At 41.5% G+C, this 25390-nt stretch overlaps 1 protein-coding gene across 1 annotated transcript in view; it reads right to left on the reverse strand.

Moving 5' to 3' along the window:
* pik3r5 (phosphoinositide-3-kinase, regulatory subunit 5) overlaps positions 1-25390 on the reverse strand; it is a 114822-nt gene that overhangs the window by 57455 nt on the left and 31977 nt on the right. Inside the window, exons 3-5 of the mRNA XM_085963485.1 lie at positions 14729-14829; positions 6565-6633; positions 5418-5556 (exon numbers count right to left, since the gene is read on the reverse strand). Coding sequence (XP_085819611.1) covers positions 5418-5556; positions 6565-6633; positions 14729-14829 — 309 coding nt within the window. The remainder of the gene's footprint in view (positions 1-5417; positions 5557-6564; positions 6634-14728; positions 14830-25390) is intronic.

Below are 25390 nucleotides of genomic sequence, written 5' to 3' on the forward strand. Positions count from 1 at the left end.
TTACTTTTGTGTCAGCTGTGGCTCAGTGGGTAGCACACTCGCCTCTGAGTCAGAAGGTTGTGGGTTCAAGTCCCACTCCAGGGACTTGAGCACAAACATTTAGGCTGGCACTCCAGTGCAGTACTGAGGGAGTGCTGCAGTGTCTTTCGGATGAGACGTTAAACCCCATCTGCTCTCTCAGGTGGACGTAAAAGATCCCATGACACTATTTCGAAGAAGAGCAGGGGAGTTATCCCCGGTGTCCTGGCCAATATTTCTCCCTCAACCAACATAACAAAAACAGATTATCTGGTCATTTTCACATTGCTGCTTGTGGGAGTTTGCCGTGTGCAAATTGGCTGCCGCATTACCCACATTACAACAGTGACTCCACTTCAAATGTACTTCATTGGCTGTAAAGCACTTTGAGACGTCCGGTGGTCATGAAAGGCGCTATATAAATGCAAGTCTTTCTTACTAATTCAAGAGTAATAAGACTTCAGGTGATTCATGATCACTAACAGAGGGAAATAAACAATGCATTTAGTGCTCATCATAATCATGATCTAAGCTATTTCTTTGCACTGCATCCATCAGTGTTAGCACACATACCACATCTGAGGGCATGAAAATTCTATATTAGTGAATGGATGGGACCATTCGATTAACTCAAAGGAGATGGAATGGGATAGTTCTAGGCGACCTGTTACTAACATCAAATCAGGAAACAAAGCCTTGTCCATTGGCTAGGTCCCTTGAAAGATAAGAATACTTAGAGATCTGTTAGCAGTAGTAAAACTAAGCTAACTTGAATTTGCAGGAGTTGTAACAGCTGATAAGCGAGGAACATTCGGAAGGGCCCGATTTTGTGCTTAAACGTGCACCTGTTTTGCAGGCAGAAGGCCCAGCTAAGAGGTGGGCCTGTGCGTGGAGATCCGCAGGTCATGCAAATGTCTTGAGTGAAGAAAACCGAGTGCACCCTTTTCCTCTTAAGCAGAACATACCCGAGGTGCAGTGTTTGTCGGGCACCAACTGAGCATCCAGAGAAGAAAATCTACCTTCATTAATTTAATTAGAAATTAAATAATTGAAACTGATCACAGAACTAGGGGGATACAAGTATAAAACTGGAAAGTTTCAAGAACTATTAGAGACGATAAAGTTTTTGCCCCCACCCCACTGATCAAAAGCAGTTAACGCTTTGTTGATTAAAAAGGAGCTGGACAAAGCTCTAAGGATACGTATAGACAGACAAGAGCAAATCCTTTGTAGAACACACAGTTCTACCGAGACCATGCAAATTTCATGAGTAGACAGCAACCCGTTGAGTTTGGAGATTGAAAAGTTGAACTGAAAACTTGCATTTTTTGCACAATTATATTCAGTGAAGGGAAAAATTTCACTGAGGTTTGACAGGGGGAGGGGCATCAGGATGAAGCATTCGAGGGGGGGGGAAATGCAAGGCAGCCTAAAGTGGGTTTAGAGTACACATGTGTAAGTGCCTAGAGTGTGGTATATAAGGTTTGTGAGCTGCAGGCACAAGTAGCCACATGGGATTATGATATACTGGCAATAACGGAGACATGGCTCAAACAAGGGGAGGAATGAGCATTTAATATTCCTTAATACAATGTAGTCAGGAAAGATAGGGAAGCAAAAAAAAGAGGGGGTGTGGAGGCAGTATTGATCAAAGATACTGTTACAGCACTAAAAAGGTTAGGTGTACTGAGGGCAATGATCCCCCAAGGTGCACGGGTGTGCGGCCGCCCATTGATCGGGAAGTCCCACACAGGCCGCTCATACGCTGTTGCCGCTGGAAGATGCCGTGCTGCGCAGCAAATTTAAAGGGACCGCGCACAAAAAATAAAATTAGAAGGAACATTCATTGCTTGAGGGTTCAAAGACAGAATCTATTTGGTTAGAATTAAGGAACAATAGAGGCGCTATTACGCTGCTTGGTGTGTTGTATAGGCCACCAAATAGTGGAAAGGAGATAGAGGAGCAAATTTGCAGGCAAATTGCAGAAAGTTGCAAGAATTATAGAGTAGTGATAATGGGGGACTTCAATTATCCTAATATAGACTAGGAAAATAACAGTGTAAAGGTCAAAGAGGGGAAAGAATTCCTGAAATGTATATAAAAGAACTGTCCTGATCAGCATGTTTCCAGCCAATGAGGAAGGAAGCAGTGCTGGATCTAGTTCTAGGGAATGAAGTGGGACAAGTGGAGCACGATTCAGTGAGAGAGCATTTGGGAAACAGTGATCACAATATCACTAGGTTTAGAGTAATTATGGAAAAGGACAAGGAAAAATCAACTGTGAAAATATTCAACTGGAGGAGGGCTAATTTCAGTGAGTTGAAAAGGGATCTGGCCCAGGTGGAATGGAATCAAAGATTGGCAGGTAAAACAGTAAATAAGCAATAGAGGAGATTGTTCGGGTACGGACCAGTCACAACCCACGAGGGGGAAAGGAAGAGCATCTAAAGCCAAAGCTCCCTGGATGTCTAAAGATATAGAGATTAAAATGAAATAGAAAAAGGAAGATTATAATAAATATCAGGTTCATAATTCAGTAGAGAACCAAGCTGATTACAAAAAGTACAGGGGAGAACTGAAAAAGGAAATAAGAGGGGCAAAGAGAGTGTATGAGAAAAGATTAGCGGGTAACATAAAAGGGAACCCAAAAGTCTTTTATAAAGTAAAAGGGTAGTCAGAGGAAGGATGGGACGGGACCGATTAGGCACCAAAAAGGAGATCTTCTTGCAGAGGCAGAGGGCATTGCTGAGATACTAAATGAGGACTTTGCATCTGTCTTCACTAAAGAAGAGGATGTTGCCAATGTCACAGTAAAGGAGGAGGTAGTAGAGAAATTGGATAGGATAAAAATAGATAAAGAGAAGGTACTTAAAAGGTTGGCAATGCTCAAAGTAGAAAAGTCACCCAGTCTGGATGGGATGCATCCTCGTTACTGAAGGAAATAAGGGTGGAAATTGCGGAGGCTCTGGCCACAATCTTCCAATCCTCTTTCGATATGGGAGTGGTGCCAGAGGATTGCAAATGTTACTCCCTGATCAAAAAAGGAGAGCGTGATAAACCCAGCAATTGCAGGTCAGTCAGCCTAATGTCGGTGGTGGGACATTAATCAGGGACAAAATTAATTGGCACTTATGGGTTAATAAATGAAAGCCAGCATGGATTTGTTCAGACAAATCATGTTTGACTAACTTGATTGAGTTCTTTGGGAAGCAACAGAGAGGGTTGATGAGGGTAGTGTGGTTGATGTGGTGTATATGGACTTTCAAAAGGCGTTTGATAAAGTGCCACATAATAGACTTGCTAGCAAAATTGAAGCCTAAAAGGGGGTGAAAGGAGCAGTGGCTGCATGGATATGAAATTAGTGAAGGAACAGAAAGCAGAGAGTAGTAGTGAACGGTGGTTTTTCAGACTGGAGGGAAGTGTGCAGTGGTGTCCCCCAGGGGTCGGTATTAGGACCACGGCTCTTTTTGATAGATATTAATGATCTGGACTTGGGTATACAGGGCATAATTTCAAAGTTTGCAGGTGACACAAAACTTTCAAATGTACAAAGCAGCGAGGAGGATAGTAACAGACTTCAGCAGGACATAGACAGACTGGTGAAATGGGCAGACACATGGCAGATCAGATTTAACGCAGGGAAGTGTGAAGTGATTCATTTTGGTCGGAAGAATGAGGAGAGGCAATATAAACTAATTGGTACAATTTTAAAGGGATGAAAGAACAGAGACCTGGGAGTGTATGTACACAAATCTTTGAAGGTGGTAGGACAAGTTGAGAAGGCGGTTAAAAAAGTATGCGAGATCCTCGGCTTTATAAATAAAGGCATAGAGTACAAAAGCAAGGACTTAATGCTAAACCATTATAAGACACCCGTTAGACCCCAGCTGGAGTATTGTTGCCAGTTCTGGGCATCACACTTTAGGAAGGATGTCAAGGCCTTAGAAAGGGTGCAGAGGAGATTTACTAGAATGGTACCAGGGATGAAAGACTTCAGTTACATGGAGAAACTAGAGAAATTGGGGTTGTTCTCCTTAGAGTAAAGAAGGTTAAGGGGAGATTAAATGGAGGTGTTCAAAATCTTGAAGGGTTTTGATAGATTAATTAAGGAAAAACTGTTTCCAGTGGCTGAAGGGTCTGTAATCAGAGGGCACAGATTTAAGGTAATTGGCAAAAGAACCAGAGGCGACATGAGTAAAGATTTTGTTAACGCAACAAGTTATGATGATCTGTAATGCACTGCCTGAAAGGATGGTGGAAACAGATTCAATAATAACTTTCAAAAGGGAATTGGATAAACACTTGAAAAGGCAACATTTTCAGGGCTATGGGGAAAGAGCAGGGGAGTGGGACTAATTGGATAACTCTTTCAAAGAGCCGGCACAGGCACGATGGGCCGAATGGGCTCCTTCTGTGCTGCATCATTCTATAATTCAATGATTCTTTGAAGTTTTATCTGTGGTTAATCACTTCACTTGGAGGAGTTAAATAAATTGGGCTTGAGTAGGTGACAGTGCAAATTGTACATGACACATGGTCGGTTGGATGACGTGAATGGCTGAATGCCTTTTACTCATTCTAATTTTATGTTTTATTTAGTAATAATATTGGCAAACACAAAAATTAATTCAACTATTGAAGATATTGGGGAGAACTAAAAATAATTGATACAACTTTATTTGGCTAAGCCACATAGATAGTCAGAGCATATAGCATGCATGTAAAAAAATAACCACAAGCATTTACTATATTTACACAGGATAGTTTGTATTTTTCTGAGAACACATTCAAAATTCATCTCATAAGACCACAGACTTCTGAATTAATCTACACAGACATTTAAATGAGCTGATATAAATATCCAAAAAGGGGATATCTGAGTCACCAGAACAAGTGAACCAATTCGTACAAATAACAAGTTCTAATAAAAATATGAAGACTCTTGGTTTGATCTTCAAAGCTCACTTGCAGTGGATTAACACAAAGACACTTTCCATTTTCCAGGTAAATGGATGTTACATGAGGGAACCCAAAACAGAAATAAAGAACGCCAGACTTCCTGCTGGAACTCAAGCCTTCTCAATTACTGAGCTGTTTCAGAGTTTTCACACTTCAGGAAATATAAGGAAATTATGAGACCAAACCCAAGAAAATATCCTGTTTTGTTTCTTCAATATTATCTGGACTTTTACACAATAAAACTATTCCACATAAAACATGAAAACAGTATGATATGCTATACTTTACTAATATATTGTCTAACGTTTGATTAAGATTTGTACATGAAATATTTTTGCTCTCATTTAAGAAGCATTCGACAGGTATAATGCTTTTTTTAAAAAGTATATTCTTGATGAATATAATTACAGGGCTATGGTTTGATGGTAAACTATTCTTACCTGGTGCCTTCATTTCATCTTGGATGAATGTCAGAAGGTCCTTGCAAATGTTACAATAAGGTACAGGCCATGTTAGAAGGCTGTGATAGATGTTGTATGCATTTCTGAGCAGGTTACATTCTGGAGGAAAATACGGAGTCTGCAAACCACCACAGAGCAGATTAAGTAAATGTGCAAAGACTGTAAATATTATATCAAAAGAGCAACGCTTTAAAGGAACTACATTTAATTAGAAAAATATCTTAATTTCCTGAATATCTTCTTACAATTTTTAAAAAAATCAAATGATTTATCCTTAAGCCTCTTCCAGTGCCACTCAGTAACTGCCCACTGGAAGATGTTCAAGAATGAGTCTAGGACAGAGTTCATCAGTTGTTGTTCTCGGTAGACAAGAACAACAACAACTTATTGCATTTATATAGCACTTTAATGTAGAGAACTATGCAAGGGCACTTCGCACTGGCGTGAAGAAAAATCAGAGTCTGGGGCAAAGGAAGGAAGGTTGATCAAAGGCTTGGTCAAAGAGCTGGGTTTTAAGGAGGGTCTTACAGCAGAGAGGGAGAGGCAAGACAGTTTAGGGCAAAACATTCCAGAGAATGGGACCTAAGTGGATGAAAACACAGCCACCAATGAGAAGAGTGGAGGGTGCACAAGAGGCCAGAGACAGTGGAATGGAGAGTTCAAGGAGCAAGTGGGTGATAGGGCTTGAGGAGTTTACAGAGATAGGGATAGGTGAGGCCACAGAGGGATTTAAATACAAGGAGGAGAGTTTTAAATTTGAGGTGTTGGAGAACTCCTCTGCACCCTCTCCAAGGCCTTGACATCCTTTCAAAAGTGCGGTGCCCAGAAGTGGATACAATACTCCAGCTGAGGCCTAACCAGTGATTTATAAAGTGTTCAGCATAACTTCCTTGCTTTTTGCACGTGTAGAAACGCACACTACAGTGAATATTGATGCATGTGGAAATGTTCCATTAAGGAGCTATAACTCAAGGAAAAGTTAAAAATCACAAACACCCTTGAAGAATTACAATTCTTTCATAAATCACTCCTGCATCCTTAATGTGCTGGAGTACCATTACACAAATCACACTGTCTGAACAATTACATCTTTCGATTGCATATGATACATATCTTCAGTACTTACTCGCAGAGCAGCAGAATAAAACATTAAAGCCAGTGGCACCAGTAAGTCATACTGACACATGTCCTGCACCTGCAAAACATAATTCACACATGTAAGACAGCGTGTTATCCTCAAAAGTGATTTATCATTTATTCATAGAATATTACAGAAACAAATGGGTACATAACACTTGTGGAAAAATTTATTGCCAATATTTCACCAGGATAACATCTGCTAGGTAACTTGGCATTTATTTTTGTTTAGTTGTTCAAAGGAAATTACACATTTTTTTTTAGAAACATTAAGTACCGAATTAGGGTTTCGCGCGTTGGTGCTTCGACACACTATGCCTCAAACCGGCAGGATGCAGGTTTGTGCGTGCAATTCACCACATAATGGGAAGGGGACTTCCTTGGTTCATTGTAAAGAATACACTCAGGATGTTACTCCAATAGTGAACAGAGGAGAATTTGCCCATGGCCAGCAGCCGATTTCAGCTACATACTAACCCACCAGAGGTAAACATAATACAAAAAAAATCATGGGGCCTCACTCATGCAGCCTTGATTAGAAAGAACAAGTGGACCAATGATAGAGGCCAGGGAGCAGATTGCTCACTTGCTCTCTCACCTGGAACATGGTTAAAGAGAAGGGGGAAAAGATCCTTGGGTGTGGGGGGGGGGAGGCTCTGTAGAGTATAAATGCCAGAATAGACCAGTTGGGCTGAATGGCCTGTTTCCATGCTATAAATTCGATGTTAAATACAATTTTAACATCTCAATATAAGACTGTAAAAATTAGACTGAAAAATTAAGACTTTTGATCCTTATTATTCCTTAAACTGGATGAATTGGTCATGGTTTTTGGCTACACGCCTCAGGGCTTTCTCAACCCTTGTTCTGAAGGCGGAAATTCATGCTGCAGTACAGCTTTACTGAATACAGCAACTCTCGGATATCTCAACCAAGTGGTTTGTGAGAGAGACTGGTGGCTATTCCATCTGGCTGGAGTCATACCTAACACAAAGGAAGATGGTTGTGGCGGTTGAAGGTCAATCATCACAGCCCCAGGACATCGCTGCAGGAGTTCCTCAGGGCAGTGTCTGAGGCCCAACCATCTTCAGCTGCTTCATCAATGGCCTTCCCTCCAACATAAGGTCAGAATTGGGGATGTTCGCTGATGACTGCACAGTGTTCAGTGCCATTCACAACTCCTCAGATAATGAAGCAGTCCATGCCCACATGCAACAAGATCTGGATGACGTTCAGGCTTGGGCTGATAATTGGCAGGTGACATTCGCACCACAGAAGTGCCAGGCAATGACTATCTCCAACAAGCGAGAGTCTAGCCCACCTCCCCTTGACATTCAACGGCATTACCATCACCAAATCCCCCACCATCAACATCCTGGGGGGTCACCATTGACCAGAAACTTAACTGGACCAGCCACATAAATACTGGGCAACAAGAGCAGGTCAGAGGCTAGGTATTCTGCGGTGAGTGTCTCACCTCCTGACTCCCCAAAGCCTTTCCACCATCTACAAGGCACAAGTAAGGAGTGTGATGGAATACTCTCCACTTACCTGAATGAGTGCAGCTCCAACAACACTCAAGAAGCTCGACACCATCCAAGACAAAGCAGCCCGTTTGATTGGCCCCCATCCACCACCTCAAACATTCACTCCCTCTACCACTGGCGTACCGTGGCTGCAGTGTGTACCATCTACAAGATGCACTGTAGCAACTCGCCAAGGCTTGTTCGGCAGCTCCTCCCAAACCTGCGACCTCTACCACCTAGAAGGACAAGGGCAGCAGGCGCATGGGAACACCACCACCTCCAAGTTCCCCTCCAAGTCACACACCATCCTGACTTGAAAATATATCGCCGCTCCTTCATCGTCGCTGGGTCAAAATCCTGTAATTCCCTACCTAACAGTACTGTGGGAGTACCTTCATCACACGGACTGCAGCGGTTCAAGAAGATGGCTCACCAACACCCTCTCAAGATAACTAGGGATGGGCAATAAATGCTGGTCTAGTCAGCGATGCCTAGATCCCATAAGCAAATAAAAAAAAAATCCTGGGCCGCATCACAGCCCAGCCCAGTGATGTCTTCCCACCCCATCAACCACACAAAAATTGCTTTCTAGCAAATGATGATTTTTTTTTCTGCTGATGTAGTAAAACCAGTTGTAACAATCCTACAAACAACAACAGAAGATGCTGGAACATTTAGCAGGTCAGTCAGCAACTGTAGTGAAAACTTCATAATATAGAATGACATCGAATGTACAGGACAGAAACAGGCCATTCAGCCCAACCGGTCCATGCTGGTGTTTATGTTCCACATGAGCATCCTCCCACCCCTGTTCATCTCACCCTATCAACATAACCTTTTATTCCTTTCTCCCTCATGTACTTATATAGCTGCCCCTTAAATGCAACTATGCTATTCACATCAACTACTCCATGTGGTAGCAAGTTCCACATTCTCACCACTTTCCTAAATGAAGAAGTTTCTCCTGAATTCCTTATTGGATTTATTAGTGACCATCTTATATTTATGACCCTTAGTTTTGGACTCTCCCACAGGCGGAAACATTGGGGTAGATTTTCCTGGAGCCGTCAGGCAGGGTTTCAGGCGTGGGGGGGGGGAAATCCCGATTTCGGGGGCCCCGACACCATCCCGCCCAAAACCCGCCTCCTCGTAAGTTTCAGGGGAGGCGGGTACCCATCCCGCACTGGGACCCGCGGCGGGAAGGGATTAGTGCCAATTAACTGCCTGTTAACAGGTAGTTAACAGGCAGTTTTTAGCCTTATCCCTATTTTTGAGGGGTGTCGTGTGGAATTCCCGACAGCTCCAAACCACGCCAGGTTAGAGGAGTCGGGTCGTCGGGTTGAAGGACGTGGAGGGGTCGCGATGTCGGTGTTCAGATGAGTGATGGGTGCATGAGTGCAAAGGTAAGTGTGTTTGGTGTGTCTAAAGTGTGTAAAGAAGTTTAAATTACCTGTACTTACCTTAACAGCCTTTCTTCCTGTAGGCGTCGGGAGTCCATCACTCAGTCAGCACTGAAAGCAAAATGGCTGCGAGCTGTCAAAAGTGACAGCCTTCAGCTTTCATTGCCGATGACAGTTCTAACTGAGTCTGTGTCGAAGGACTCAGGTTAGAAGTCAGACTGTCAGTGTTTGACAGCTTCAAACAGCTGTGAAACGCTGATATTTCATCTGCCAAGATCTCGACAGATGAAATTTCAGTCTGTGACGTCACCTGTTGCCGGGTGGCCCTTAATTGGCCTGCTGAGCCCGCTGGGTGGGCTTAACAAGGTCAATCAAGGGAAAATCGCGTGGATTGGCCGAACGTCGATGTAGGCGGGACTAAAACCCGAAAGTTGTAGTCCCGCCTCCTTCCCAGCAGCTTTAGGAAAATCTACCCCCTTTTCTCTACATCTACCAAAGATGTGCTGGTTAGGTTGATTGGCTATGATAAAAATTGACCCTTAGTGTTAGGGGGATTAAATACGTGGGGTTACGGGGATAGGGTGGGATATGTGTTGGTGTAGGGGTTACGGGGATCGGGTGGGGTAAGTGTCGGTGCAGGCTCGATGGGCCAAAATGGCCTCTATCTGCACTGTGGGGTTTCTGTGATTCTGTGATTCTGTGAAACTCATCTTAATTTTAAAGACCTCTATTCCGTCACCTCTCTTTTCTAGAGAAAAGACCCTCAGCCTTTCAACACTCTGAACACCACCCTGGCTGAAATCAGCAGAGACCAGAAATTTGAAGGCTTTGTAGTAGTTTGGTGATTTTTGGCAATGTAGTGAATTCTACATTGTTTATCAGAGTCACATTGACCACAAGCTCTGGGCTAAAGATCATTGCTTTAGCAATGCTCCACCTTGGAATGCTGAGCAAACAAGTATGTGGTTTACACAAGAGATGTTGCCCATCCCATATTTCACATCGCTCTCATTCACTTAAATGGACTGAATAGTCAGAAAATCGCAGCCAATGATATAGTCAATACCTGGTGGAGTAATCTATGCCCTGATTGTCTTATTGTCATCGGTATAACTTAGCTAACCTCGAGACGGGAGCCATCGATGAAATTCGACAGGCACTTGGGAGATGTACTGCTTCACCTGTTGTGGTTATGACCTCAACTACAAAACATGCACCATAGAAAGTAAGCATGCTGTGGTGAGCTCTTTACCAAGAATCTTCACACTAACCTAACAGGGAGGCACATTTGTTTTTAAGAGTGCTGTTTATATCAGAGCTGCAAATTTGCAACTAGTTTGCATTTTAAGATAAAAAAAAACCATTGCAGTGTGTGCAGAATATCTGTCCTATAACTTGCTCAGTCAGCCCAGAGTCAAGCTTTGAAACAAATGTCACACATTGGAATCTACGGCATCAGAAAAACAGTATTACTTTGTATTTTAATCAGTATAAAAATACAATAAGTTGTATTATTTCTTAGTCTTGGTTTGGATTTTAATTGGTCAGGAATGTGAATTGAATTCAAACCAAAATCTGAATGATAAACAAAGTATAAACACCAGTATAAATTGAGCAAGATCATTTAATCCAGTCACACATCTAATTAAAAAATCTTTACCTTCATGTTGTTAGTTTCAGCTGTGTTTTGAAGCAGGAAATTCACATTGAATATTTTAATTTCCAGTGAGCACGTACTCAATACATGAGATAGACTAATATGGACCAAATCAAGCTATAGTAAGTCTCAATGATAGGAAATCACAATTACTCTGGATCATCGTGGCCTGAGCGGAATGCCATCTTGTGGTATAAAGGATTAAGGAATGTTTCTTGCACAGAGTATAATATGAGTGTTTTATACGCCTTGCATCAAAGGCTCAATTTTTTCAGCATTCAAAAGCATCTTATTCTACAATTAATCCACGTTCAAATGTATTTTTGGGTTTACACTTTGGCTGCAATGTTTTTCTAGCAAATTAGCACAATAGAAACAGTGTGGAATGATGTACCCCCAAAAAATAAGCAAAAATGAACCTCAAGGTTAGTGTGACCATGATACTTACATCATACTGGTTGACTGCATGGTGTTAACCTCCCACAGAGTAGTGGAAAGGGGACATTGCCAGAATAAGGACAGGGTACTATGATCCTGCAGCCATCACCTGGAGCAGTGCACATCTCTGAATGATAAAAGGACTATCGCCGGGAAATTCCACTGCACTTCTGGCAAAGTAACACTTGCTGAGCCGGAGCATCCCCTCGGAATTTCCCGGTCTACGCGGTAGAAATTGGCACGTGTTTTTCAGGCGTAAAAGAGGCACAAAGCATACCAATATAGCAATGGGGCAATCTGCGTTGGTTCCACTGCCACATTTGTGGGGCTCATTTTTTAAGACATGCATTAAGCTCCCTGAATATGCTAATTAGTGGCCTAATACCTGTTGTAGGACCCCTCATCAAAATTAGTTCTTGATGAGCGGGACAGGCGTTGGGCCTGCTCCACTCTGGATTCATCAACAGCTGTCAACCAAAGGTAAGTTTGAGAAATTTTTCAAAACCCTTTCTGTGGATCCAAGAGTAGGAGGAATGCTCCTCCAACTCGACAGACATTACTATCGCACCGCCACCCCCCCCCGCCCTCTGCCCATAGTCCATAGTCCAGTCCAATCCCACTATTGGGATTTAATTTAGGCCCGCTGCTGGCGAGGCAGTCGGTCCGAAAAAAAAATGTCCCCAGTCGGGCAAGCTTCCTGTGGAGGCGCGACCAGCTCGAATCAATGATTCAGATGAGGCCCGAGGACCAATTCATATCGATCCTGGGGCCTCTGGCTTCGAGCGGGCGCAATCTCCACAGGCAGGCCCAGGTAAGTTTGCTCCCCTATGTCTCTGAGCTCAGAAATACGTTGGCTAGAGGGGGAAAAAAAGGATGCACACGGAAGTGAGTAGAAAAATACCTTGGAGTATCTGGAACTAGAGAATAAGGAGAAATGTTGAGAAATAGTAGCTCTGGAGGAACATAAAGACCAAAGAAAAGATGATTTTCAGTTGGAATAAGCTGCTGTGAAGTAAGAAATAAAGATGGAGAAGGGGAGGAAAGTAAGGAAAGAATGTTTAAGCTAAAGACTGAAGCAGCAACGAAGCAACTACTACAGCGAAAGGAATAGAACTCGATCTTTTCCATTTACTCCGGCAGAATCAAGGTTTCTTTGGTTTTGGCACCGTCTCATCTGGAAGATAAAAAAGCTTCTCTCCATCTACCAACATCCTGTCGATCTGTTGCTGGTGATTGGCAGCTACAGCTTGTTTCATCCCCAGCAGCCTGTCTCGAATATGTCATAAATCGAGAGTGTAGCCAGAGACTCTGCCAACGGCCAGTTTTGAACTTGCCAAGATGTGGAAAGGAAAACTCATCTCATTCACTGTTATACACTGATGTCTACTGATTTGAGAAGTTTATGTCCTTAGATCATCTGTCACTCCTGGCTGAAAGTGGACAGAGGGACAGCAAAAAGGAACCACAATAATATATTTTAAATCATACACAGTAAAAATTCTACCAGGTTTCAAGAAGAAGGGCTAATAAACCACATAGCTGAGGTTCAGTGACTGTTAATTTAATATGCCACTAATATCTTATGACTAAAACATTACTCATTCTTATCACTCAATCTGTATTATTTGCATTATAGCTCTCACATCAAGAAAGGTTTCTGCAACATTTGCAAATCTGCCACGCACACAGTATTGAACATTTAGGTCATCAATTCATATTATGCAATAAGAAGGAAGATGAAGCCAGGCACTGGCTTCCTATTATTGTAGGAAAAGGTTTAACCTAAAGATGTGTTGCCATCCAACTCAACAGTTACAGCTAAACACAAAACAATTAACCTGGACATTCAAATGGTTGATGACAATAAAATTCAGGAGTAGAAAGCCCGCCTGGTTGAACTTCCCATGATTTTTGTATAACAAAACTTGACTATTGGCATTTTTTATGCAGTAAGGTGAAAGGAAATGTAACGGTAAATGCACCAAACTTGCACTCCCAGCAGAAAACCAGGTTCAAAAGAAGTGTGCTTCAGGGAATTAATGCTATCTCTGACCTGTACTCCCTTCGAGCACAGCGCCCCAAAGGGATCATGTGATTGGTAAATTTACTCGATAGTTCACTAGTAGGCCATGTGCTTTGTATGTATGAAGATCTGAGTTCAGTCCCTGGAATCTCCATTGTGCACTTTATCTTAGCATCAGAGGGTGGGGCCTTCTACTCGGTATGATTATTGTGACCCTCGGTGGTGATTGAACCACTGGGTCATTGTCATTGCTGAAAGTTACATGTTAAAAGGGCTTCTTGTATAAAATATTGGGAGCAATGGTCTATGACAATGTGGTCATTGGCTGTCTTTTGGCTCTTGTGGCAATGTATTGATCTTGGAACAGGGTGTTCAGGGTTCGGTCCTGGAATTACAGCCTCCCTACCCATACACACCCATGAATCTTTGGTGAGTTGCAGAAGTGCATTCTTTTGGAGCATCTAACTGAGGTATTCTTCGTCTGTTCTGTTAGTTAATAAATATGCCAGAAAACCAATCATCAACAGCACTGTGGGAGTACCTTCACCACACAGACTGCAGCAGTTCAAGAAGGCGGCTCACCACCACTTTCTCAAGGGCAATTAGGGATGGGCAATAAATGCTGGCTTTGCCAGCGATGCCCACATCCCATAAACGAATAAAAAAAAGTGCAGGTTAACCTTAGCGTTCTGATTAATATATCCACCCCCCCACCCCGCCCGACGTTCTCTCCAAATATCTTGGCCCATGTGGGCAACTCAAAATTATTATGGTATAATCAAATGAATGCATATGCTGTAATTAATTTAAAAATTCATATATGAACTTTTAATCCTCAAACCCAAGTCTTGAATGAAAAATTAAGAAGCAGCTCAGCATGTCTAACAATGTTTCTGGCTATGAAAGTCTCCTGTAAAATATTGAATGTGACACAGACTTGTAATGTTGCCGATAGAAGATTGTGTGTGTGTGGGTGTCAACTACATGCTTTTTAGTTTAATTTTTTGACTAAAAAATGCATCATAATTTTCACATGCCAAACTTTCCAATTTCATACAGTAGAAAGTGCCCCTAAACCTTGCTGAGATGGGTTGCTTTTTCACCCTTACCTCCTGGGTTTTGAGCAATATCTTCTCAATGAGGATTAAGAAGTTCTGGGGATCTCTGCTTACGAGTTCTTCCAAGCTCCAACAGTTCACACAGAGCCCATCTGAAAAAGAAAACCTGGTTTAGTTGGCAAAATAACAGCAGCGATAAGATCTTGTATTTATATAGCGGGGTCGATGGCAACTGTTCCTGCCGGATGGCAAATGGGCAGCATTGGATCGTCTTGTACCCTGCCTGATTTTCCTTTCCATTAACTTCAAAATGTAAACTTGGACAATGAGGTGACATGACTGCCAAGCTCGATCCTGTCCACCCAATATCTACACATACCCTTTTCCGGCAACGGTCACTGGATAGAAACCAGGAGAGAAACTGTGACTCCAATTCTAGCCTCTTGTGCGTCCCCGATTTTAATCACTCCACCATTGGTGGCCATGCCGTCAGCTGCCGAGGCCCTAAGCTCTGCCATTCCCTCCCTAAACCTCTCCGCCTCTTGCTCCTCCTTTAAGACGCTCCCTAAAAGCGACCTCTTTGACCACGCTTTTGGTCACCTGTCCTACTATCTCTTTACGTGCCTTGGTGACAAATTTTGTCTGATTACACCCCTATGAAGCACCTTGGGAGGTTTTACTGCATTAAAGATGCACGGTGGCATAAGTGGTTAGCACTGTTGCCTCACAGCGCCAGGGACCTGGGTTCGAATCCGGCCTCGGGTGACTGTCTGTGTGGAGTTTGCACATTCTCCCCGTGTTTGCGTGGGTTTCCTCCGGGTGCTCCGGTTTCCTCCCACAGTCCAAAGATGTGCGGGTTAGGTTGATTGGCTATGATAAATTGACCTTAGTGTTAGGGGGATTAAATACGTGGGGTTATGGGGATAGGGTGGGATATGTGTTGGTGTAGGGGTTATGGGGATCGGGTGGGATATGTGTCGGTGCAGGCTCGATGGGCCGAAATGGCCTCTATCTGCACTGTGGGGTTTCTGTGATTTCTGTGATTCTGAAGATGCTATATAAATGTAAGTTGTTGTTGTTGCCTCGTGCCCAGGGGCACTACGGCCAATTGCAGTGCCTCTAATGCTCCACTGGCTGAGATCCGCTAACTCCCTGTAGAACAGAGATTGAGTCTTGGAGCGTGCAAGTCTGTTGCCTCAGCCCCCCTTTGTTTAGTACCAGGAGAACTCAGTACTCACTGCTCAAATCAAATTATTTTTAAAAAAATCAACAGAAACAGACAGAAAACAATAAAAGAATATCAACTGTAACTAGAATTTCATGTAATGCTTTAACTTTCAGAATGATTCGTGAAAGTTGGGGAAACTTCTGCTTTTGGATTGTTCAAAAATGATGCACAGGCTGGGTCTCTTTTCTCTTGAAAAAAGAAGGCTGAGGGGTGACCAAATAGAGGTCTTTAAAATTATGAAAAATGTTGATAGAGTGGATAGAGAGAGAATGTTTCCACTTGTGGGGAAGAACATAACTAGAGGCCACCAAAGAGTGGTGAGAATGTGGAACTCACTACCACGGGGTGTGGTTGAAGCGAATAGTATAGATGCATTTAAGGGGAGGCTGGACAAGCATATGAGGGAGAAGGGAATAGAGGGTTACGTTGATAGATAGACAGGAGGAGGCTTGTGTGGAGCATAAACTCCGGCATGGACTTGATGGGCCGAATGGCCTGTTTCTGTGCCGTATATCCTATGTAACCCGATGTAAAAAAATAGTTCAGAATAGATTCATCCTCTGTGCTTTTGTCATGACAAAATACTAAATGGAAGCAGTAACTCTGTGCAATGCTGTGAATTGATACAATTTGAATATTTTAAAATATCACTCTGTTTTGAAAAGTGTTTCATTTCAGCCCAGTTCCCATTTTCCACACAGATGTGCAAAGGCGAACCAATCATTGCAGTGCTGAGTAATTAATGCAGTCTCAGGATAGTCTTATATACCATCAAGACACTATTTACAGAATCTGTTACTGTAAGTTTCGATCTAAAGTTACACAGATCTGTCCTTTGGAAAGTGCTTTTTTTTACATTTAAGTGAAAGAAGTCATTGTGCTGGTCACTTCCCTTTAAAAATCTGAAACTGACAATGGGCATCACACTCAGGGGCAGGGACTTTTCCCAGTGGATTACCCAATCTACTGAAATTGACTGGCTGATGGAATACATATTAGGAAATAAACTGTGAGTTAATCTTTATAACGGTACACTTTGGTACCCAAATTACTGTATGAAAAGAAAGAAAAAATTTGCATTTACATAGTGTCTTTCACGACCTCAGGATGTTGCAAAGAGCTTTACAGTCAATGATGTACTTTTAAAGTGTAGTCACTGTTGTAATGTAGGGAAACGCAGCAGCCAATTTGTGTACAGAAAGATCCCACAAATAGCAATGAGATACTGACCAAACAATGAGCTACTAGCCAAATGTTGTAGTGATGTTGATTGAGGGAATAAATATTGGCCTGGACATTGGGAGCACTCCCCTGCTCTTCTTCAAACAGTGCCAAGGGATCGTTTACATCCACCCGAGATGGCAGATGTCGGTTTAACGTCACATCCAAAAGATGGCACCTCTGACACCACAATGCTCCCTATGTACTACACTTCAGTGTTAGCCTAGATTATGTGCTCAAGGCTCTGGATCGCGATTTGAACCCACAATCTTCTGACTCGAGACGAAAGTGCTGCCCACTGAGCCAAGGTAAACATTTATACTGTATGCTATTCTGATAAGAAGAAAACATTTGAACAAAACTAGTCATCTGACTAGATTTAAAAGATTTGGAAAAGGGAATTGTTTATAGGTCAAATCAATCATAGCTTTAAAAGGGAGTCGCTTTAGACCAGTAATTGGATTCATGGCTATTATTAATAAGTCATTATAATCAATTGCAACAACATTCACATTGCAAGCAAATCAAAGACTTTTGCAAATAAACCAAAGAAGTAGCATTCCAGACGATTTTCTTGCTATCTAATCAACTTTATATGTGGCTTTAGCACATTCTGTGGGCACGGGCACATATTCAAGCGAGGCACGGGGGAGGAGATGGAGGTGGAGATAGTGAGACGTACTTCAGGGTCATGTGTGTTCTTAGAAGTGGAGAGGATGCTGACATTAAAATAGCATCTTGTGTAAACAATGCATATAACATTTGGCAAACATGGCCTTTTTTTCACTGATGATAAATAATATACTTATCAGTTCAATGTTACTTGCAAAAGTGTGTACATCTCATCCACTTATCAAACTCCCCATCTTACACCCACTACCACTGTGGTTTGATCAAGATATGATGAATGCATTTTCACTGAATACTTAGCATGATACAAAATGTTATTCATTATCTGGAATATATCGACTTAGCAGGAATTCATGTTAGTTAATGTAGTTGACTGTAAAGCTATGGCTAGTTTAATTTACGTGCAAGAGAATGTTTTTAATGGCATTTTCAAACTGGTATCTTTACTTTAACTGACTTTAATGATAGTTTGTCAATATTGGTTACATCATCACTTCTAAATGATATCATTCAAAATGTGATCTCGGGTTTGACATATATACAACTTCTCCGGCATCAGTAGACTCAATCAAAGAAATGGAAGGCATACTCAATTAATGATGCCAGCCAAGCTAGGGGAGAGGCTAAAAGAGAACTGGAATGTTAGTAGACTGAACACTGACCATGTTCAGCCATTTCAGAACTGCAATTAAAAAGCAAACAGAATGCTGAGCGATACTGCCAAATCAGTAAACTATACATCTTGAGAATAGCATAGTGCTCTGGTCAGATTACACCTTGAATACTGCATTTGCCTCTGGTTACTGAGATACAAGAGAATCATCCAAGCCCTGAAAATGGTGCAGAGAAGGATCACAAGGCTGTCAGAGGACTGGCTTAAGGTTGGATAAACATGGGCTCTACAACCTTGGAAGGAAGCAAATAAGAAGAGACTTCATAGAGGTATTTAAGATACTAAGGAATGGAAAAGATTAATCCTGCGCACAGTTTCAAGTTAAACCATAACTAAAGCGCTAAGGTACATCAACGCCATCGAGCAGCCCAGTTAAAAAAACTAATACTAAATGATGGTCTCTATGTTTTATTTGCTCCTTCTGGGACTTGGGCTTTAAAGCATTTCTGCTGAAGCTACTAGGCCAGGCGGAGTGAAAATCCATGCTGATTAGGTCTAGCCTTTTTCTCTGTTATGCCGCATCTCCATTTTCTTTCTACATCAATTCTCCATATTTATTGAATTATAATTAACATGAAAAACACACCTGTTACTTTTATATTATATGTTTTAAGTATCTCAAAATCTTCATTTTTTTTTACACAAGGTAAGTATGTAAACCGCTGTAATGCTTTTCCTTAGAAATTACTGCATCTTACGAGGCCAAAATTTGAAATTAGTGTGTAGAAAAATTGCACAAAACACTTTTCAACAATCTGCTTGAAGTACCATTGTTCTTTGTTCAGCTGTATTTTCCAATTACTACATACTTTAAATAGTATTAGGTTATCAAATTATGCAGAAGTTTTATTTTTATTTCCTCCCAGTTCCTACATGGGTACATTACAAGACACACAAAGAACAATAGATGAATTATGTGAATGAAACAGGTGGTGCAATTATCCAACTATAACGGGGCGTGTTTAGTCAAATTCCATTTGCATAGTATCTCAATGCAGAAATGAACCTCTTTTTCCCTGTACGCCTACAATTTGTACATAAACAGAGGGTGCACAATTGAATAAGCATCTATGATTCAGTCCCGATAAAATGGAAAAAGTACAAATAATGGAAATTTGAGCAGAGAATTCTGGAAATACACAAGCACGTTGTATTTGAAAGAGAAAGGCAATAATGTTTTGGGTGGTACCAGATATGAACAAGAACAGCATCCCGACCCATCTTTCTCTTTCAGTCGCTGACTGGTCGTTTTCTTTTCCAGCACGTCCTGGCTTTATTTTTGGCCCATTTTATTAAAGTGTATATCTGCTCTGCCTCTTCTTGAACTTGCCTTTTTATTGATGCCACAATTTTGACTGACACAGCATTCCATTCAGTTTGTGCAATGATGTGGTAGGATACAGGTTTGCATTCATGATTTTTTTTTTTACATGGTGAGTTCCTAATTTTGACCATGCTACCTGGGGGTGGTGGTAAGCAGAGGCTAGGTATTTCCCCTACAGTGAGGTGACAGAAAACCAGAGTGCGTCATCCCAGGCCAGCCTCGCATGCCTTTTGGTTACAGTTTTATTGGCCAAGGTCTCTGTGACTGGGTAACACCCAGCCCCTTGCCTGCAGAACAGGCTCTCAGACAATTGGATAAATTACATTTTAGAAATGTTGATGAGGAAAAGTGTCAAAATGTGTCCATTTATTTACACTGAAGCCTGTTAAATGCACTTTTTACAAGCCAAGGTTGTGTCCATTACCCCGTACTCACCAATTACAAATGCAAACATGTTTAATTATTCATCTGTCCACTAAAAACTAGCCAGTATAAATATTATTAATTAAAATACTGATCTTTATTCTGTTGTATTCTAGGGTAAATGCCTGCTTTTTCAATTCTCACTAATAGCTAGTGGACAGGTACAAAAATAATTTTAAAAAGGCTAATGGAATGTTGGCCTTTATCTCAAGTGGCCTGGAACACAAAGGGGTGGAAGTTATGTTACTGTTATATAAAGCTCTGGTTAGACCCCATATATAAAGCTCTGGTTAGACCCCATTTAGAGTGCTGCATTCAGCTCTGAGCACTGGATATTATTAGCCTTGGAGGGGGTGCAGCACAGATTCACCAGAATGGTACCAGGGCTAAAGGGGTTAAATTATGAAGACAGGTTGCAAAAGCTGTTGTAGAAGGGGGTCAATTGAAAATTTCAAAACTGATATTGATAGGTTTTTGTTAGGCAAGGGTATTAATGGTTATGGAACCAAGGTGGCTAGGTGGAGATAAGAGAGCCATGGTTTAATTGAATGGCAGAACAGGCTCGAGGGGCTGAATGGTCTACACACCTGTTCCTATATTCCTTATTTTCTCTTCCCTTCTGATATTCTCAGGCTCCCACCGATACTGCTCTAAATATCCATTAGGAATATACAGGGTTTTCCCAGCAAATTTCCTAATCTCATGTGTAAATGTGCACTCTTTGCTGGCGATCAACCAAGGTGTCAGCCTTGGTTCATGGGAGCACTCTCAGCGCCAAGTTAGAAGATCGTGGGTTCAAGTCCCACTCCAAGTACTTAAGCACATGATCTGAGCTGAAACTTCAGTGTAGTACAGGAAACTTTTGATTAACCGGCCCCTAAATAACCGGAACGCTCTATCCACCGGCAAAATTCAGGAGTCGGTTCAGGTAACTTTTTTTACTTTTAGTTACTTTTTTTAATTGATTTGTTGCTGTGCAAGGGTGTAGCTGAAGCTGTTGCTAAGCTACAGAGACACTTGCAACTTGTGCCGATTGTTTTGAAACACAGGGTTTGTTGCTTTATATGGAGCTCTGAGCTCCGTATCTTTTACTATAGCGTTCGGTTATCCGGAATTGTTGATGAACCGACAACACGTCGGTCCCGTCCATGCCGGATACCAGAAAGTTTCCTGTAATGAGTGCAGCACTGTCAGAGGTGCTGTCTTTTGGATGAGCCCAGGCTTCTCTCTCAGGTGGGCATAAAAGATTCCAAGGTATTATTCGAAGTGCAAGGTAATTCTCATGGTGGCCTGGTCAACATTTATCCCTCACCCCACATCACTAAAAACAAATGATCTCATTGCTGTTGGTGGGACCTTGCTGTGTACAAATCAGCTGCTGCCGTTTCCCACAACACAACGGTGATGATTCTTCAAAAGTACTTTCATTGGTTGTGAAATGCTTTCGGTCATCCTGAGGTTGTGAAAGATGTTATATAAATGCAAGCTCATTCTTATCCATGAAGACACAACTAAGACCAACACCTCAGCATGTGGGGCAACAGATGAAGATTTTTGTCAATTAAAATGTTTTCGCTACTGCATATTTGATTGTCGTTAAACCAAGCCGTCAAATCCAGGCCAATCACTCAACTCAACCCGATATTTACAACATGGGCGAAATGCCTACATTGGAAAATGCCAAGTCTTAATCACATTAATCTACCTGAAGAAAAGCTCATACTCCTGTGCTCCTGCTCCGAATGCAGTTTCCAACAGAACCTTATACAAAAGGATTTGACCACAAACTAAGCTTTCACACCACAATTATTTGACTGACACCTGGGAATCCCTGGCCCAAGACCACACAAAGTGGAGGAGAAGCATCCGGGAAGGCGCTGAACACCTCGAGTCTCTTCGCCGGGAGCAAGCGGAAGCCAAGCGTAGGCAGCGCAAGGAGCGCACGTCAATCCAAGCACCCCACCCACCCACCCCTTCAACCATCGTCTGCCCCACCTGTGACAGATACTGTAGGTCCCGCACTGGACTCATCAGTCACCTGAGAACTAATTTTTAATGTGGAAGCAAGTCATCCTCGGTTCCGAGGGACTGCCTAAGAAGGAAGGTGGAGAAGGAGGATTTGATCAAGGTTAAAGGAAGGTAGATGAAATTCCTTCAAAGCTTGCCTGGTATTTGGAACATTCCAATTCACAAATTCTAATGTCGGTCAGTTCGGAATGAAAAATGTTGTCAGAGCAATTCAATTCCAGGTCCTCAGGGAAGGAATTGGCAATAAGAACAAAACAATGCCTGAGATAGTTGTGTTCTTGGGGTCTTCAAGTTGTTAAACACTAACCAATGTATCGTGGTTCAAATTGCATTTGATTAAACTTGCTCAAACTGAGAAAAGATTGAAGCTTAAAGACTCAGGCCAGATGAAGTTGTTTACACATATCATTCCTGCCACCCTTGGTGTCAAAGTGTTGCTGCTCTAGGGTGTGAATGAGTAAATGTGAACAACGCATATGCGGCTCTTTAGTTTAGAGTCAACACAAGGGTTGAGTTTGTTTGTGCTAAATTGCCAAACTCAATTGAAGTTGAAGTTCAGCTGGCTCATGATGTACCTTGCATTAGAGTCTGATACCTGGTGGTACAATTGGTTGTAAAGTGGAATAAAATTCAATGCCAATATTGCAGAGATATCTCATCCCAAAAGTAGATAATTTTGGGAAGGTCATTCAAAACACAGTTAATAAGTGTTAAGAAGAAAATCAGGCAAATATTATTTGGAAATTGATTATTGCAATATATGCTAAAGTGTGGCTATCTTCATCTTTTGAGAAAGCACACCAAAGTTTAAGTCATTGAGAGAAGTATAGTGCTTTGAAAGGGCAGTGAATAAATTTTATGGCATTGTGAAATAGAGTATTTCAAAATATTATTACGGAAATTACTGTCTGGAAAAGAGCACTGACGTTATTTCCACTTACTATGTATTACTGGATGGATGGCCTATAAACTATTTAAAAGATTTTATTTGCATTTGTGAGGTTGCAAAACTTTAGAGAAGGGAGTGATGTCATAGCCTGCATAGATTATAAATGTTTTATGAAATATAATAGGGAAATACTAGTTTTCAACAGATTAAAATTCTCTTAGAGGAATTTAGAGATTAACATGTTAACTAATTTACCAATGAAAAAAGGCAGAGACATGGTAAATATTCGATACAGTGATTCTTAACAACAATAACTTGCATTTGTTAGCTCCTCTAACATAATAAAAATTGCAAATATAATAAAGCATTATTTTTTACAAGATCCTAATATGTTTGTGGGCCAATCAAATGCTTTTAACTTTACCAAACTACATCCAACACATGACCCAAATTTGAAAATTCAAATGAGAAAGATTTGCTCTGCGTCAACCTTGGCTCAGTGGTAGCACCCTCGCCTCTGAGTCAGAAGGTCATGGTTTCAAGTCCCATTCCAGGGACTTGAGCACATAATCTAGGCCGACACTCCAGTGCAGTACTGAGGGAGTGCTGCACTGTCTTTTGAATAAGATGTGAAACCAAAGATGCCCTCTCAGGTGGATGTAGAAGATTCCAAGGCACTATTCAAAGAAGAGCAAGGGAGTTCCCGAGGTGCTCTGGCCAATATTTGTCGCTTGACCAACACCTAAAACAGATGATCTCGTTATTTTGCTGTGCGCAAAATTGGCTGCCGCGTTTCCTACATTACAACAGTGACATATAGATTACAACATTTCAAAAGTACTTCACTGGCTGTAAAGCACTTTGGGATATCCTGATGTCATGTAAAGGCGCTACATAAATGCACGCTCTTTCTTCATTCTATCTGAGTGAGAGTGAGACTCTGCAGGACTCTTTTTACACTGACAGAAGACAACCCAATGAATCAATGATCAATCCCTATTGACCCAATGAGAAAACAAATATGACACAGTAGTAACCTTTGATTGGCCAGTACTTTTGGTATCATTGGCACTAGCCCAAATGGAAAATATTATTTTAATTCACATTGCTTTATTGATACTTTTCTTCAATTTGATTTGTTCTCTGAGTTACAAAGCACTGCATGAAATACCAAATTGACATTGTGAGCTTAGAGAAACCCAATTACACCTTATTTTGGCAAAACCTTGACTCAGTCTCACAACAATGAGCAGCTAAAGTGAATAATATTGTAAAAATTCCAAGAGATTCATCCTCAATCTACATTTGCAAATGAACTCCAGTGGTTATGTGGCAAAGTCACATTTTTCCTGTTTAAAAATGCCTTTACGCCAAATTAAAAGAATGGGGCATATCTTGTTATTAGGTTGAGTAAAGGGTGCAAAATAATCATCTATGCACTTAAGTATCTTTGCGCTAAACTGGATATTTTTCTGCATTTATACAAGGTTCTTGATTGTAGTAACTAAAACACTCAAGTATTGTGGTGTAACAATAAAACACGACAGTCATATACAGTATCTGCTGCACAGTTTAGAAAAATATGGCCCAGATTTTGCTGCCAAAATAACAGCGAGTTTAATGGCATGCACCATTATTAAAGTGTAAACCATCCAGCAATTTGTGGCAAGGAAGAGACACCCCATGAATTGTGAATTGGCACAAGTTGCTGAATGATTTGTACCGCTCAGCTGTTAGCCTCGCGAAACTGACGGCTCGCCCTTAACCTCCCCATGAGTGTCATGAAATTGCTGCATTTGCGCATTAATTGCCAATTAAACTTGCTGTAGAAAGTTAACACTGCTATTTAACAGTGTAAGTACCTTTATAATGAGGAGACTTTTGTTCCTGCAATGCCTATTAACCTCTCCAGCCTAGAAAGGGAACAATTTAAACTTGGAGTCTCATTCCTACTGGTAGTAAATTGTTGTTGGAGAATTTAAAATAATTTTTTTCTTACTTTTCCTTTCTGTCGCTTTTTTTCTCTCTCTCCCTTAATCTAATCTTTTCCCCCTCTCTTTAGTTCTCTTTCTGCACCTGATTTGACTCAAATTCACCTTATTTCCTTTTCAGTCATTCCTCTGTTTCTTTCTCAATCTTTAAATCTCATTGATTAAGGAGATAGACTGTTGGTCCCGTCATTCACCGAGGTCCCAGATGTCCTGTTACCAGCTTGCACTTCTGCCAACTTACAGGCCAAAATTTTTTCAAGCTGAAGGGTGTGGGAAAAAGTTTAACGAACAGGGCACACTGCAAAA

This window comes from Somniosus microcephalus, chromosome 21 (genome assembly GCF_052327205.1).
Source record: "Somniosus microcephalus isolate GS21.2 chromosome 21, FLI_Smic_1.0, whole genome shotgun sequence".
Lineage (NCBI taxonomy): Eukaryota > Metazoa > Chordata > Chondrichthyes > Squaliformes > Somniosidae > Somniosus > Somniosus microcephalus.